The sequence below is a fragment of the Erinaceus europaeus genome, chromosome 1 (genome assembly GCF_950295315.1).
Source record: "Erinaceus europaeus chromosome 1, mEriEur2.1, whole genome shotgun sequence".
In the NCBI taxonomy this organism is placed as follows: Eukaryota; Metazoa; Chordata; class Mammalia; order Eulipotyphla; family Erinaceidae; genus Erinaceus; species Erinaceus europaeus.
This window is the reverse complement of record NC_080162.1, coordinates 190,586,018-190,600,438: the sequence shown is the minus strand read 5'-3', so window position 1 is coordinate 190,600,438 and position 14,421 is coordinate 190,586,018. Positions and strand designations below refer to the sequence as shown.

The 14,421-nt window shown below is 38.1% G+C and overlaps 1 protein-coding gene across 9 annotated transcripts in view; it reads left to right on the top strand.

Annotated features, from left to right (window-relative positions):
- Positions 1–13,288, top strand: part of YTHDF3 (YTH N6-methyladenosine RNA binding protein F3) — a 36,419-nt gene extending 23,131 nt beyond the window's left edge. For all 9 annotated transcript variants that reach the window (XM_060200893.1, XM_007526880.2, XM_060200929.1 and 6 more), the window contains one exon: positions 10,218–13,288. In XM_060200893.1, coding sequence (XP_060056876.1) covers positions 10,218–10,241 — 24 coding nt within the window. In that variant the 3' untranslated portion in view covers positions 10,242–13,288. The remainder of the gene's footprint in view (positions 1–10,217) is intronic.
- Positions 13,289–14,421: the final 1,133 nt, after the last annotated feature.

Below are 14,421 nucleotides of genomic sequence, written 5' to 3'. Positions count from 1 at the left end.
TTTAGAAACTTGAGGGGACTTGACTTACTGAACTTGAAGATCAGTATGAGAAATATAGAGAGGTGGTACAGTGGATCAAGTGTTAGATTCCAGAGCCTGAGTTACCAGAGTTTGATCACCTGTGCCAGAATGATGCTCTGGCTCTTTCTCTCCCTCTCTCTTTCATTAATTAATAAATGTTTAAATCATTTTTTTTAAACATAGAAAAACCTCTGACAGTTTCCTTAGCTCTCATCAAGTCTATAGAGACAATTTGGTTATTACTTCTTTGGCCAGATTGTACCACCAACATGGCCATATGCTCTCTATATGTCTAGGAGTGGTATTGTTCAATTATAAGGTATTTCCATTTTTATGTAAGTACTCATTTTACTGTTTTATTTTTTTAACACTATCTGGAGTATTTTTATTTTAAAAAAATATTCCCTTATGTTTTTTTTTAAAGAATTTTTTCTTTTTATTATATTTATTTATGTATTCCCTTTTGTTGCCTTTATTGTTGTAGTTATTGTTGTTGTTGGATAGGACACAGAGAAATGGAGAGAGGAGGGGAAGACAGAGAGGGGGAGAGAAAGACAGACACCTGCAGACCTGCTTCACTGCTTGTGAAGCAGCTCCCCTTGCAAGTGGGGAGCCGCGGGCTCGAACTGGGATCTTTACATAGGTCCTCGCGCTTTGCGCCACATGCGCTTAACCCACTGCGCTACTGCCCGACTCCCCATCTTACTGTTTTCTACAGAGCCTGCACCAAATTGCTTTCCTACCGACTGTACCGAGTTCATTTTTTCCTCTACATCCAAACTAATACTTCTGTCTTTCTTTATGTAGGCCATTTTCACAGGTGTGAGTTGCTACCTCATTGAGAATTTAATTTGCACTTTTTCATGTCTTTGGGCTGTCTGTTTTCTTTTATAGCACTATCTTATTTTTGCCCACCTTTTTTAATTGTTACATTTTTGTTAATTAATGAGCTGTGTGATTTCAGAATTAGTGTCAGGTCAGATGTGTGATGTACTACAAATACCTTCTCCCTCTAACACATGGCAAAGAAGTCAAGACCATACAGTGGGGAAAAGAAAAACCTCTTCAGTGAATGGTGCTGGGAAAGTGGAGGACCACATAGGGAGAAGTGAAACTGGACCATCACTTAACACCATTTGTCAGAATTAACTCACAGTGGGCTTAAGGCTTGGACAGTAGGCTTAAAACTGAAGTACAGAGAAGACAACTTCAGTGAAACACATTAGGACCTTAACACTGAAGACATATTTGGAGACTCCGCCACATTTGCAAGGGGTGGTAAAGCAAGAGTAGACATGTGGAACTATATCAGACCAAAAAGTGTCTTTTAAAAAATAAATATTTTAATGATCACGAGAGTGAGAGAAAGACAGAGACCAGGGTATTGCTCAGCTCTGTTTGTGGTGGTGCTGGGGATTGAACCTGGGACCTTGGAGTCTCAGGCAGGAAAGTCTTTTTGTATAACCTTTATGCTATCTCTCCAGCAGCAAAAGGCTTCTTTACAATGGAAGAAAACATACACAGGGTTGAATGGAAATATAGTGTAAATGATTTGGAAGAATAGTATATATGAAGAACACACATATATACCTTGTATCTAGATCACAAATATTAACATTCTTCTCATTTGCTTTATATTATTGTGCCATGTCATCAGGCTTTTCCCGATAAAATGTGTAGTGTAAATAAATGTCCTAACAAGAAGGATATCCTCTTCCATAACTTGTTTTCTGTCAGTTGATCTGCACCGTTGACCAGAATAGCCAAGATAGTTTTAAAAAGATTATTATAAAGAGTTTTTTTTCTTCCTCACGCTTAGCAAGACTTTTTTTTCCTGTACTTTTTTCATAAAATTTTATAGTTTTAAGTTTTACATTAGGTTGATGGTATTTTAGCTTTCTGTCATTTCTCACTTTGCTCATATTTCTCTGTTAAATTACTTGTGATAGTGGACAGAAACTTTAAAAAGAAATTCTGTACTTTTATTTTTGGATCTTATTTTACTGAATAGCTTTCCTCTGGCTGTTTTGATAGTGGAGGAATTCCCCAGCTTTCCTTGCCAACAAAACACTGAATGAAGGAATAGACCTTTTTAAAGATTATTTTCGTGGTGGGGGGTGGGTGGGTGGTATAGTGGATAAGGTATTAGACTCTGAAGCATGAGGTCCCAGGTTTGGTCCCCAGTGGCACATGTACCAGAGTGATGTCTGGTTCTATCTTTCCACTAATAAATAATACACACACACACAGACACACAACTTTTTTTAAACAGTTTGAGATATTCAATTCATTTTTCCCCTCTCATTAATTAGTTATTTGTGAGACTTTAAGTTAATAGGAGTGTATATTAACACCATTCCCACCACCAGAAGCCTGTGTGTGTGGGTTGTCCCCCTCATCCCCTATGAAGCTGAACATCTACTCTCACCCTCCACCCAGAGATTTTTACTTTGGTGTCATACTCCAAACTCAGTCAGGTTCTGCTTTGAGTTTCCCTTTCTCTTCTTTCTTAGCTTCTATTTATGAGTGGGTTTAATGTTCCAGTCCTGGTAAAAAAAAAAAAAAAAAAAAAAATTGAGTGTTTAGTAAGTGAAATCGTGTACTTAATTTTGTTAGGAGATACTTATATTCATTATAATACAGAACATGTTGCAGATATTGTAAAGCACAAAGCAAAATATAGCACAGGAGCAAATAGGTAACAAATGTACAATGGTCAAGGAAACTATAGAAAACCATCCATCCACAGGGGGCTGGAGGTAGTTTAGTGGGCTAAGTGCACATGGCACAAAGCACAAGGATGGGTGTAAGGATCCCAGTTCGAGTCCCCGGTTACCTACCTGCAGGAGGTGGTGGGGGTCTCTTCACAGGCAGTGAAGCAGGTCTGCAGATGTCTGTCTTTCTAAGAAAACCATCCACACAGTGTAACAAGTATAGGCAAAAAGAAAAGTCAACAAGAGCATAAAACAGCCTCAAAACAAAAAACACAGAAAGGTTATTCTTAGCAAACCACATTTATCAGTAATCACCCTAAATGTGAATGGCTTCAAGTCACCAGTCAAGATTCAGTGACAGAGTAGATTAAAAAGTAAGATGCATTTAGTCTGTCTTCAGGAAACATACATACTTTGCTTAGCTTCTAAGAGTTACTGTTTCCAGATTCCAGTTTACTTTTTCCCCCAAGAATTCTGTTAGCACATATCTTGTGTACTAGTCAGTCTTTACCATCACATATTTAAACCCCATGTGTAGTTTCTTTAAGACTACTTTTCCGTGTTTATTTAGTAGGTTAACATTAAAGATTAGGCCTGGAGAAGTGGGGGTCATGCTTTGCTATGTGTGTGCCCTCTTGGCTTCAGGCCTGGAAGAGGCCTGGCACCAGAGCTGCATTGTCTCTGAATGAAAAGGCTTGGACAGTGAAATGACACGTATAACTCTCCAGCCTAAGTATATGTATATGTATATATATATATATATATATATATATATATATATATATATATATATATATATATATATGAACAAGCCTTAACAATCATTAAGAGTACCAGTGAGCCACTGAAGATAGATCAATCACCTTTCCTCTATTGAACTTTCTGTTCAATAGAGAACACACGCACACACACATGCACACACGCACACACACACTTTGCTAAAACAAAATTACAACTCAGCATGGATTAGTTCATTGTGTACCCGGACCTGAAAGCCTGCCCCCCCCCCAAGTCCTTTGTGCAGTACACCAAACCCAGTCAAGTTCTACTTTGTGCTTCCCTTTTCTGTTCTTATTTCTCACTTAATTTTTTAAAAAAATTCTAGGATAGGGGAAATAGCATAATGATTATGCAAAAATATTTTCATGCCTGAAGCTCCAAAGTTCCAGGTTCAGTCCCTTGCTCTAATGATAGTGATGGTGGTGGTGGTATAGTTGACTTCCAAAACCAGAACCTCCACAGCATGTATATTTTCCCTTGATGAATTCTGTCTGTTTTTTGAATGCTGTCTTACAGTAAGTCACATGAGAACTAGGACGTGGGTGTGTATGCACCACAGCTGAACCAACCTGGCCCGATTTTTTTCTATTTTTTCTGCTTTTCTGAGAAAAGAAGCGGCACCAAAGCTCTGTTTTCCATTTGTGGAGTTCTACCTGTCCTGGTTGCTTTCTTTTTTCTATTTCTTCCTTTCTTTCTCTCTCTCTCTCTTTTTCTCTCTCTCTCTTTCTTTCTCTCTCTCTCTTTTAAATTATCATTATTTATTTATTGGATAGAGAGAGCCATAACTTAAGAGAGAAGGGAGAGCAAGAGGGAGAGAGACAGTGGGCCACCTGCAGCACTGCTTCACCACTCATGAAGCTTCCCCCTGCAGGTGGGTATTTGCACATCGTCATAAGTGCACTCAGCCAGTCACCAACCAGCCCTGGATGCTTTTCTATGTTACTGGAGCTCAGTCAGACCTCAGGCCACGTCCCTGAGACCTAGTTTAGAATTTTGTCTTTTTTATAAGTATATTTGCTCTTTTATCAGATTAAATCAGTTCTTTTAGTTATCTTTATTTATTAGAGAAACAGCTAGAAATTGAGAGGGAAGGTGGAGATAGGGAGAGAAACAGAGAGACCTGCAGCCCTGCTTCACCACACGTGAAGCTTTCCCCCTGCAGGTGGGGACCAGGGGCTTGAACCTGGGTCCTTGTGCACTGTAACATGTGTGCTCAGCCAGGTGCGCCACCACCTGGCCCCTATCTTTTTCCTCTTAATGCAAAGGGGTGCATCATGCTTCGGAAACAGTCAGAAACTTACCTCAGTATTAAAACAGTTTCATGGCTTAGGAAAAAGACACAGGCTTTATTATTCTTATTCTTATTTCTAACTTTCTGTCTTATTTTTCTCTGGAAAATAAAAGAATCTGGGTAAAAGCAATATACTTTTACCCATAATTTGAAGGGAGATTTCCCACTGCACCTAAGGTTAAATTTCTGTAAATTTTAGGAAAGAAAGTTTAGAGCAGAGAACTGTTTCTGAGAACTGACTGTACTGAGTGGTGGGTAGTTTAGAGGCCATTTGTGGAAATAAATTTCTGATATCTCACTCCTTCCCTTTCTACCCTTTGACTTTGATTTTTTAATTTTTTTTAATTCTGATTTATAAAATGGAAATATGGACAGGACTATAGATAAGAGGGGGGTACATTTCCACACAATGCCCCAGAGCTCCATATCTAATCCCCTCCCCTGATAGCTTTCCCATTCTCTATCCCTCTGGGAGCATGGACCCAGGATCATTGTGGGATGCAGAAGGTGGGAAGGCCTGGCTTCTATAATTGCTTCCCCACTGAAAATGGGCGTTGGCAGGTCGGTCCATACTCCCAGCCTGTCTCTTTCCCTAGTGGAGCAGGGATCTGGGGAGGTTGGGCTTTAAGACTTGTAGGTCCGTTTTAGGCCTACTCCAAGGGGCCCATGACTTTACTCACTTTTGCCTGAGCCTGACAGCTAACATGCAGGTGGACCCCAATGTATTGTCTTGAGGAGATGGTGTCATAGTTAGAAAAAGAGCTAGAAAGCTGCATAGGGAGGAAAGTAGCTCCCAAATATGGGGAAAGTATCTAAATCTTGTTAACTGTAACTCCTGTGGATTTGATTTGGGCCCCATATTCATTGCAGGAGCCTGTGTAACCTCTGCATCCCTACAGGTCTGAGTTCGCATTCTGTGGTTATGGCTAGGAACATTCTAGGCTGCACTTATTTCAGGACCCATCTTCCTCAAATGGTAGAGTATGTTGCCCAACCTCCCTTCAGAGAATTGGACTGTCTCTACCATTGTTTGTTTCCATTGTTAATCATTGAAGTAAGAGTTGACTTCCTAATCACTTTGGAAAAATTGTTAAAGAGTATTTACATGAAGGGCCTGATGAGCAGGCATGTGAGCTCTTGCTCAAGGCGTCGTCCTTCCACAGCTGGACGAGGTCACAGCCCTTTTTGTGTGCTACTTATTTTGATTGGGGGAGGAGAGTATTACTGTCAGTTTACAATGCTGTCACATGTACTGAGGACTGACTCAGGGCCTCGCTTATGCAAGGAATGTGCTCTACCAGCTGAACTACCTCCCCTGCTATTATAAGTCATTGTATAACACCACAAGGCAACTGATAGCTGAGCATTTCTTGGTTCATATTTCTATTGGTCTATAGTTCATTGCATAACTGTGTAATTGTATACAAGTGTTTAATAGTGTTAGGTGTAGTTCTAGATTGTGTTTTTTTTTGTTTTTTCAAACTTAAAGACAGTAGACAGTAGACATCCGGAGCATTTGAATGTTGTTGAATATTTAACCACACTGAGGATTTGCAAATTTGAGTATTTGTTCAGGGTCATTCCTCTTCTCTCCATTTCTCTACTTGACATCTTTCATTAGTTGTCTACCGAGCATCTTAAAATTTGATAAAACTCCTACTTCTTTACTTGTCTCAAACCTCTATTTTTTTTTTTTAGAAGCCCTCGCTCTTTACTAATAATGCACGGTGTTACTGTTTCAGGCACCCAGGACTTGCTGATATCTTGCCTTTCTTATCACCCCATCTAATCTCTCAGTAAGTCTTGTCTCAGCTTTCAGAATGTGTCCTCAGCCCAAGCCCTTCAAGCTAGTTCTACCGTTTGTCACCCCAGTAAGAGCTGACGTTGCTGTGTCTGCTTTTCAGCGGTCTTTTTGCTTTTGCTCCTTTGCACTCTTTAGCAAACAGCTGTTAAGATAATTTTGCTGCCAGTTACTGCTGGCGATCGATCATTATGACCATTTTTGGTTTTCTCTTTCCTTCTCTTTTTTTTTTTTTTTTTTTTATAGGCCGGAGAAATCGAGAAGGGAAGGAATGATTGATAAGAGTTCTCTCCAGGCCTACTTCCTCCCTGCAGGTGGGGAGGGAGCCGGACCCAGGTCCTTTCACATGAGGCATACCACTGCCCAGCTCCAAGAAAATTTACAAGTCACATTTAACTTCTTTTTTAACAATGTTTATATCAAAGTTCTACCAACTTGAGCAGGTTGGGAAACAATCTTTCCTTGCCTAGTCTCTGGAACAGTTGGTGTAAATTTAGCACGATTATTTCTGGAGCAATTAATCAAATGTATCTGTAAAATTGTATAAGCCTTGTAAAACCATATGGTTTTTGTTTGGAATAGATTTTGATTGTTGAGTAAAGTTCTCTGGCTATTTATAAATAGCTTTGTGTTTTCTATTCTTGAGTTTGTTTCAGAAAATAAGGCTATTAGGACATCTTTATATTTTTGTGAAATCTGGTTTGTATTGAGGTTTATTTGCATAGTACATTAATAGTGTTTTATCTCTATGCTACATCAGGCTTCATTACATTATTTGCGCTTCACTTTTTGTCTAATCAGACTTTTCCAGGGACTTATTAGTTCTCCCCCATCCCCAAGCACCAGCTTTGTCTATTGTTCCTTTAACTTTTGCTTTATTATTTCTTACTGCTTTTTTTAAAATATTTATTTTATTTATTTATTCCCTTTTGTTGCCCTTGTTGTTCTATTGTTGTAGTTATTGTTGTAGTCGTCGTTGTTGGATAGGACAGAGAGAAATGGAGAGAGGAGGGGAAGACAGAGAGGAGGAGAGAAAGATAGACACCTGCAGACCTGCTTCACCGCCTGTGAAGCGACTCCCCTGCAGGCGGGGAGCCGGGGTTCGAACCGGGATCCTTATGCCGGTCCTTGTGCTTTGCGCCACCTGCGCTTAACCCGCTGCGCTACAGCCCGACTCCCTCTTACTGCTTTTTTTAAATTATCTCCCCCACTTTGTGTAGAGGGTGTTTACTGTTACTCATTTCCTAACACTGTTTTTCTCATTTTCTGTCACCGAGTTAAAAGTTAAGACATTACACACGCAAATGTATTATAGTATTAATGTTATGCATGTTTTATTTATTCAGTTAAAATAAGTAATTGATTATAGGTCAGGTTAGACATTTCTAACTTCTGTTTAATATGTAATCCACATTGGTATAATTGGTAACACTCAAGCATTAAACTGCTCTTTGTCAAATCTATACTTAAGCAAGTTTTTTTTTCCCCTGTAGTATCTGTAGTTCTATACATGAAGTTGATGAGTTTCTGTGGTTTTGCCATGTAGTTAATTAAATTAGCAGACTTAATTTCTTACTCAAATTTGTTTCTGTCAGCTCAAAACCATGCTTAGCCTGTTCTTTCTACAATTTCTTTTTTAAAAAAATATTTATTCCCTTTTGTTACCCTTGTTGTTTTATTGTAGTTGTTGTTATTGATGTCATTGTTGTTGGATAGGACAGAGAGAAATGGAGAGAGGAGGGGAAGACAGAGAGGGGGAGAGAAAGATAGACACAAACAGACTAGCTTCACTGCTTGTGAAGCGACTCCACTGCAGGTGGGGAGCTGGGGGCTCGAACCAGAATCCTTAGGCTGGTCCTTACGCTTTGCGCCACCTGCGCTTAACCTGCGGTGCTACCACCTGTTTCCCCTTTCTACAGTTTCTAAGGGGGTGGGAACTGTCTTGTTTTATTTTCAGTTTTTAAGATTTATTAGGGAGAGAATCAGACTATCACTGACTTACTTGCTGCTGCAGATTGAATTAAGGACCTCCTTTTTTGAGGGTCCAATACATTATATACTGTGCCATCTCTCAGACTGTTATTTCTAATTTAAGGCCTTTATAAAAATTATACTACAGCATCATAGTACAAATTTTTTTATTTCTCTTGTTGAATTTTACATAGTCTTTTGAAGCATCACTAGCTGTGTTTCCTGTTCTTTAATTTCATTGTAACCCACTGGTATTTAGGTGACTGTGAAGTATCTTTATTTGTACTTATCTCTTTGTTAGCTTTCTACATTAAATATTGTTACTCAAGTCTCAGAAACATTCAATTGGAATAAAGACTTCAGTTTAAAAGAATTTTAAGTTTGTGTACTTGAAAATGGATTTGGGGGAGTCGGACGGTAGCACAGCGGGTTAAGCGCAGGTGGCGCAAAGCACAAGGACCGGCATAAGGATCCCAGTTCGAGCCCCCGGCTCCCCACCTGCAGGGGAGTCACTTCACAGGCGGTGAAGCAGGTCTGCAGGTGTCTGTCTTTCTTTCCCCTCTTTGTCTTCCCCTCTCTCCATTTCTCTCTGTCCTATCCAACAACGACGGCATCAATAATAACCACAACAGTAAAACAATAAGGGCACCAAAAGGGAATAAATAAATAAATATTTTTAAATGGATTTTTTAGGTAGTGTCATAGAGGATGGGGGGCTAATTTGATCACTTGCAAAATGTATTTATACTTATTATATGTGAAGATAAAAATAGGAATAGTAAAAAAAAAGTCTCAGTGTGTTCAGGACATGAAGTTTTCTAAGTTTCTAGACCAGCATTATTAGGGATCTCTTGTCAACTTGTTAGAAAAGCAAACCCAAGAGTTTGGCCTCAGACCTTTGGGACCCAGTACTCAATGTTTTCATAAGCCATTCAGCTTATTCTGATGCTTGTGTAAATTTGATACTGACTGAGTTTGTTATTAAAACAGTACAAACTACATGATGACCTCAGTCGATAGGCATGCACAGTGCTAGCCAGCTTGTTTTAAAATGTAGAAATATGATAGGAGGTCGGCATTTGGTAAGTAAACATGGGGACATTTCCTCTTTATTGGGAGTGTAAGGAATACGTAGTAGCATTACTTGATGTCAGATATGCGGCCCTTCCTGCACAGGCAGTTTTGAAACTGCTAGAAAGGCCCTTAGCCTACTTGATACCTCTATCAAAACCCCATTGAGAGTGCTAGAAAGACACAGCTGTAATGGTCTCTTCTTACAAAAATGTGATTTGTGAGAAAACAGGGCTGTGGAGCAGGCCGGTACTTGGTTAAAATAGGGTTTGGTGCTGGGAGTTCTGTATTGGGAGGACCTGCAGACCAGCCCTCTGGGATCATGCTGCCTCACCTCAGGCTGCAGCCTGCTGCTCCCACACAACACAAAGGGAGCTTGCACCCTGTGTGCTTTACCCAGTCCTTCTGTGGTGTGTTGGGTCAGATTACATAGTTTCAGGTGGTTACTAAACTAACAATTGAAGTATTTTTTATAGAGATGGTTCACATGATATGTATGTGTGATTGAAATTTCTGAATAATAATAATCTAATCTGGTTCTGTTGAAAATTCTGTGTTTTTCTTTCAGGAGAGAAACAGAAACAAACAATAACCGAGTGAAGATTTCCTGTTAGAATCACAACACTAATGATGTAGACTCTGGAAATGCCTAATAAGTCAAAGAAGACGTTATTCAAGCTTTTTTTTCCTGCTTAAGGTGACATCTTTGAACTCTTTAACACAGAATTGACTCTTCTTGTAATGGTTTTCATCAGCGCATCTGCCCTTATATTCTCACCAAACACAACTGAGAACTGTAACTTCGTCAAGCACTTTCTGTCCTGAAGCTTTTACCAGTATCTGCTGTCCTTTGTAATCATGCATCCTAGCTAAGGCACAGAAGACTGAATGAATGCAAGGATTCATTAACTCTTTGAATTTGTTAAATACTAACAGTTAACCATTAGAAGTGGTTCAGTGATGTAAGAGTCACACTGCTTCAACTTTTTCTTTGTTGTAGTTTTTAAATTGTCAATTTTTAGCTATTTGACAGATTACAAGCAAAATAATCATGCCATATTTAGTCCTGGAGTTCAAGTCTAAATGTTATGTGAAAAATTACTGTAGTAAATTTTTAATATGGCAAAGCAACCTTAAGCTCTATTTTAGCCAAATGAAGCATAATCTGAAATTATATTAGAACACTTCCCTTGTCTTCAAACTGTTTGGTGTAACAGAATATTGATATGCAGCTTGGTGGATTTCACCAGTTAATGCACATTCTTTTCCCCTCCTTTCCCAATAATCTGTATACTGAAAATGTGCATTTGTCTGAGGAATTATTTTGTTTGCTACCACTTAATGAATCTCAAAATTTTGAGTAAATGTACCTCAGTCTAATCAGACTTTTTATGACCTTTATAACTACATTTCAAACCCTTAATTCCTACTTCTGGGTGTTTGCGAGCCTGATTGCTATCATGAAGTAAAAATTTATTACTCTAGGTATTCACTAGCTAAAGAAACATAGTTCTTGTTTAGCAAGCATATACTGTTCCTCAACTCTTTTCTCAAGCTTTTGCAGTGTCCTGGCATCCTTAAATCCTTTGAAAATATGGCCTTGATCCATGGATTAAATCAGTATCTAAGTGAATGTGTTGATGTTTTATTGATCAGAGATATATAAATGGGAATACAGCATATATCTGGATATTCTTATAGTTATCTTTTTAACACCTTATTTTTTTCATTAATTACATATCAACATTAATTTTGTATCTTGAAACAAATTGATTTTGTATAATTAAATGTGTCAAGCATCTGTATTAACTGATTTGTTGGCCTAAGGTTGTGAAGATAATGTACTGCCCCTTATATTACTGTTCCAAAAGAAGAAAACTGTAAAAATATGTTAAGGGTGAAAATAGCAATATAGTAGATTTGAGTACCTTGATTTTTTTTTTTTTTTTTTGCGCTTCATTTATGTTTACATCATGTTTAGAAATGTTTTCATTTACTTTGGTCACTTCAGTTCAAAATTTAGTGACAAGTATTCTTTGAGGCTTTCATTTATATAATCTTTTTGTACTGTTTTCTTAAAATGTACAAATACTGTATCCAAATGAAAAAAAAATGCAGTATTTGTAGACACTGTAGCTACTGCACAGATCTTTGGTAGACCCAGAATAGTTATATCAGTGTTTACTGAAGGGAACATCAAAATGTTAACGGTATACTACAAAATAAAAGACTTTCTTAAAGGAACATTGCACCTATTTTACCTTTTTTAGAGTAAGCCATGAAATCTTGTAACATGTCTCAACTATTTATAATGAACAATGGCATTTGGATCTAGTCACCTCGGCAATGCTCTACATCCCTGAGATGAGATAGACAGGACATGTCAGAGATGGCTGTTGGCATTCTGGAAGGCCCATTAGAGACAACTGTCAAGGAGTGTCCTTGGAGACAGGATCTGAATCCTCTCTGGGATTCTCTTTTTCTTGGTGCTTTATTAGCGACTGAATATTTTTATAAAACTAGTTACATTATAAATGAATTCCAACTTTGCATTCTTTAATTTATATTAGGTTTCTATGAAAGAAGTGTCGCAGAGACATTTAGCAAGCAGACAGATTGCAGTAGACTCAGAAACGTCACGTGTAGTCGAGTGTGGTGAGGTGTACATCCTAGTGCCTTTATCCTGGATTCCTGATACTAAGTGAAATAGGTGCAGCATTCCTTTGGAAAAGAAAACCTCTTTCTCTTTTCAGTTGCTGATTTTGTTTTTCTTGTTTCTCCAGAGCTCCTACCTTCTCTTCCTCCTTGGTCTGTTTTTCCTCTAAGTGAAATTTATTGCGCGTTGTCTCAGTAGTAGCACAACTAACTGAATGTTTTTAACTATGGGGACCGAAAGGGGGAGAACTTGGGCTCTGCAGCAGTAGATACATAATCAGAGATTTGAGTAATCACTAGTTACAGTATTGGCCCAGTAAACCTCTCACATTTTTTTCTAAAACCTAGTTTGAATATTTCTTAATGAATTTATCTTGTGTGGGGGTATTTTATTTTGAAAGGTATTATTGTTTGTATAATTAATGGTAAGGGAGAAAATGTAACCAAAATTAGTATTGCTTCTCTATACATATTGGTACTTGAAAATTCCTTTCAGAAGAAACCCCAGCCTTCTCCTAATTTCAATACCCAATTCTTGATTTTCAGTCATCTTTCTAATTCAAAAGCTGTGTTTTTTTTTTTTTTGAATACCATGCATGAAGGTAAAACTGATGTTAAAACAGTTTGCAATAAAAAAAGAAAAAAGAGAGCGAATTGGCTTAAGTCATTTAATTTCAAATGCATTTTGCATCCTAGGAAAATAAGTTTGAGAAATTTAAGAGAATTGTGTTTTCATTAAGTTTTGCATATCTTTTGTTATGCCATGTAAATTCCCTTTTTCACATGATTAAAGGAAGGTTATAAAACAATTAGTTCATTTGCATTCACTTGTAGCAATGACATGAGAATTTGAATTTTGTCGTGTTTGGGTTTGTTCATTCCTGTGAATGATGGTACAGTAGGTGCGGTTTTCTGTCATGGTACCCAAACTCACCATTTGGTCCTCTTTAATCTTTGAGGGTTTCAATAAAAATTGTTCACTCAGATCTGCGTTCTCTCCATTTTATCTTTAAAAATCTTGCCTCACACAAAAGGTTTTTGTTTATTGTGGACTTTCTGGTTGACCCAATATTTTTAAAGTACAAGTATATTATTTCACTCATTTTAGTAAGCCGTTTAAATTAGGTTGAGGGTCTGGAGAGATAGCTCCTGGGTGGGGCTTATGCCTTGCCTGTAGGCCAGATATGAGCCTTGGCACCACATTGGTGGTGTACAGTGCCATCCGGGGAAGATTTGGCAATGTGGATTCCCTTTGTGTCTATCTGAAAAAGCAGCTAACTGAAAATGACATAAAAAGGGAGGACAGCAAGTTATCTTAACCTAAGAGTTACGTGCCTTTATTTATTTATTTTTTTAAGTAAATATAAAAAAGATAACAAAAATAATAATTACAGCAACAATAAAACAAGGACAACAAAAGGGCGGAAACAAATTAAAAATAAAATTAAAAGGTAATAATAGGAAGATAAAGCAGAAGCAGAGGAATTAACTAAAAAGAAAAAAGGGGGCAGGGATAGATAGCATAATGGTTATGCAAAGAGACTCTTGTGCCTGAAGCTCCAAAGTCACAGGTTCAATCCCGTGCACCCCATAAACAAGAGCTGAGCAGGGCTCTGGTTAAAAAAAAGAGAGAGAGGAAAAATAAAGAGAGTCCAAAGCTTTATCACTGTGCCACCTCTTGGACCACTTTATCATTTTTTTTTTTTATGTGCCTTTAAATCCAAACAGAGCAAACAAAAGAATCTGCTTATTTTCATATAATAAGTGGAGCTAGACACACCAGCTATTTAAAAGCCCCAATCCTGTATTCTTTTTATTATTTTTAACATTTATTTACTTATTTTCCCATTTGCCTTGGTTTTTTATTGTTGTTGTAGTTACTGTTGTTGTCATTGTTGGATAGGACAGAGAGAAATGGAGAGAGGAGGGGGAGATAAGAGAGACACCTGCAGACCTGCTTCACTGCCTATGAAGCGACTCCCCTGCAGGTGGGGAGCCAGGGGCTCGAACCAGGATTCTCCAGTCCTTGCGCTTCGTACCACATGTGCTTAACCTGCTGCACTACCACCTGACTCTCCTGTATTTTTAAGTTCCAACAAATGCTTTTTCTGACAGTC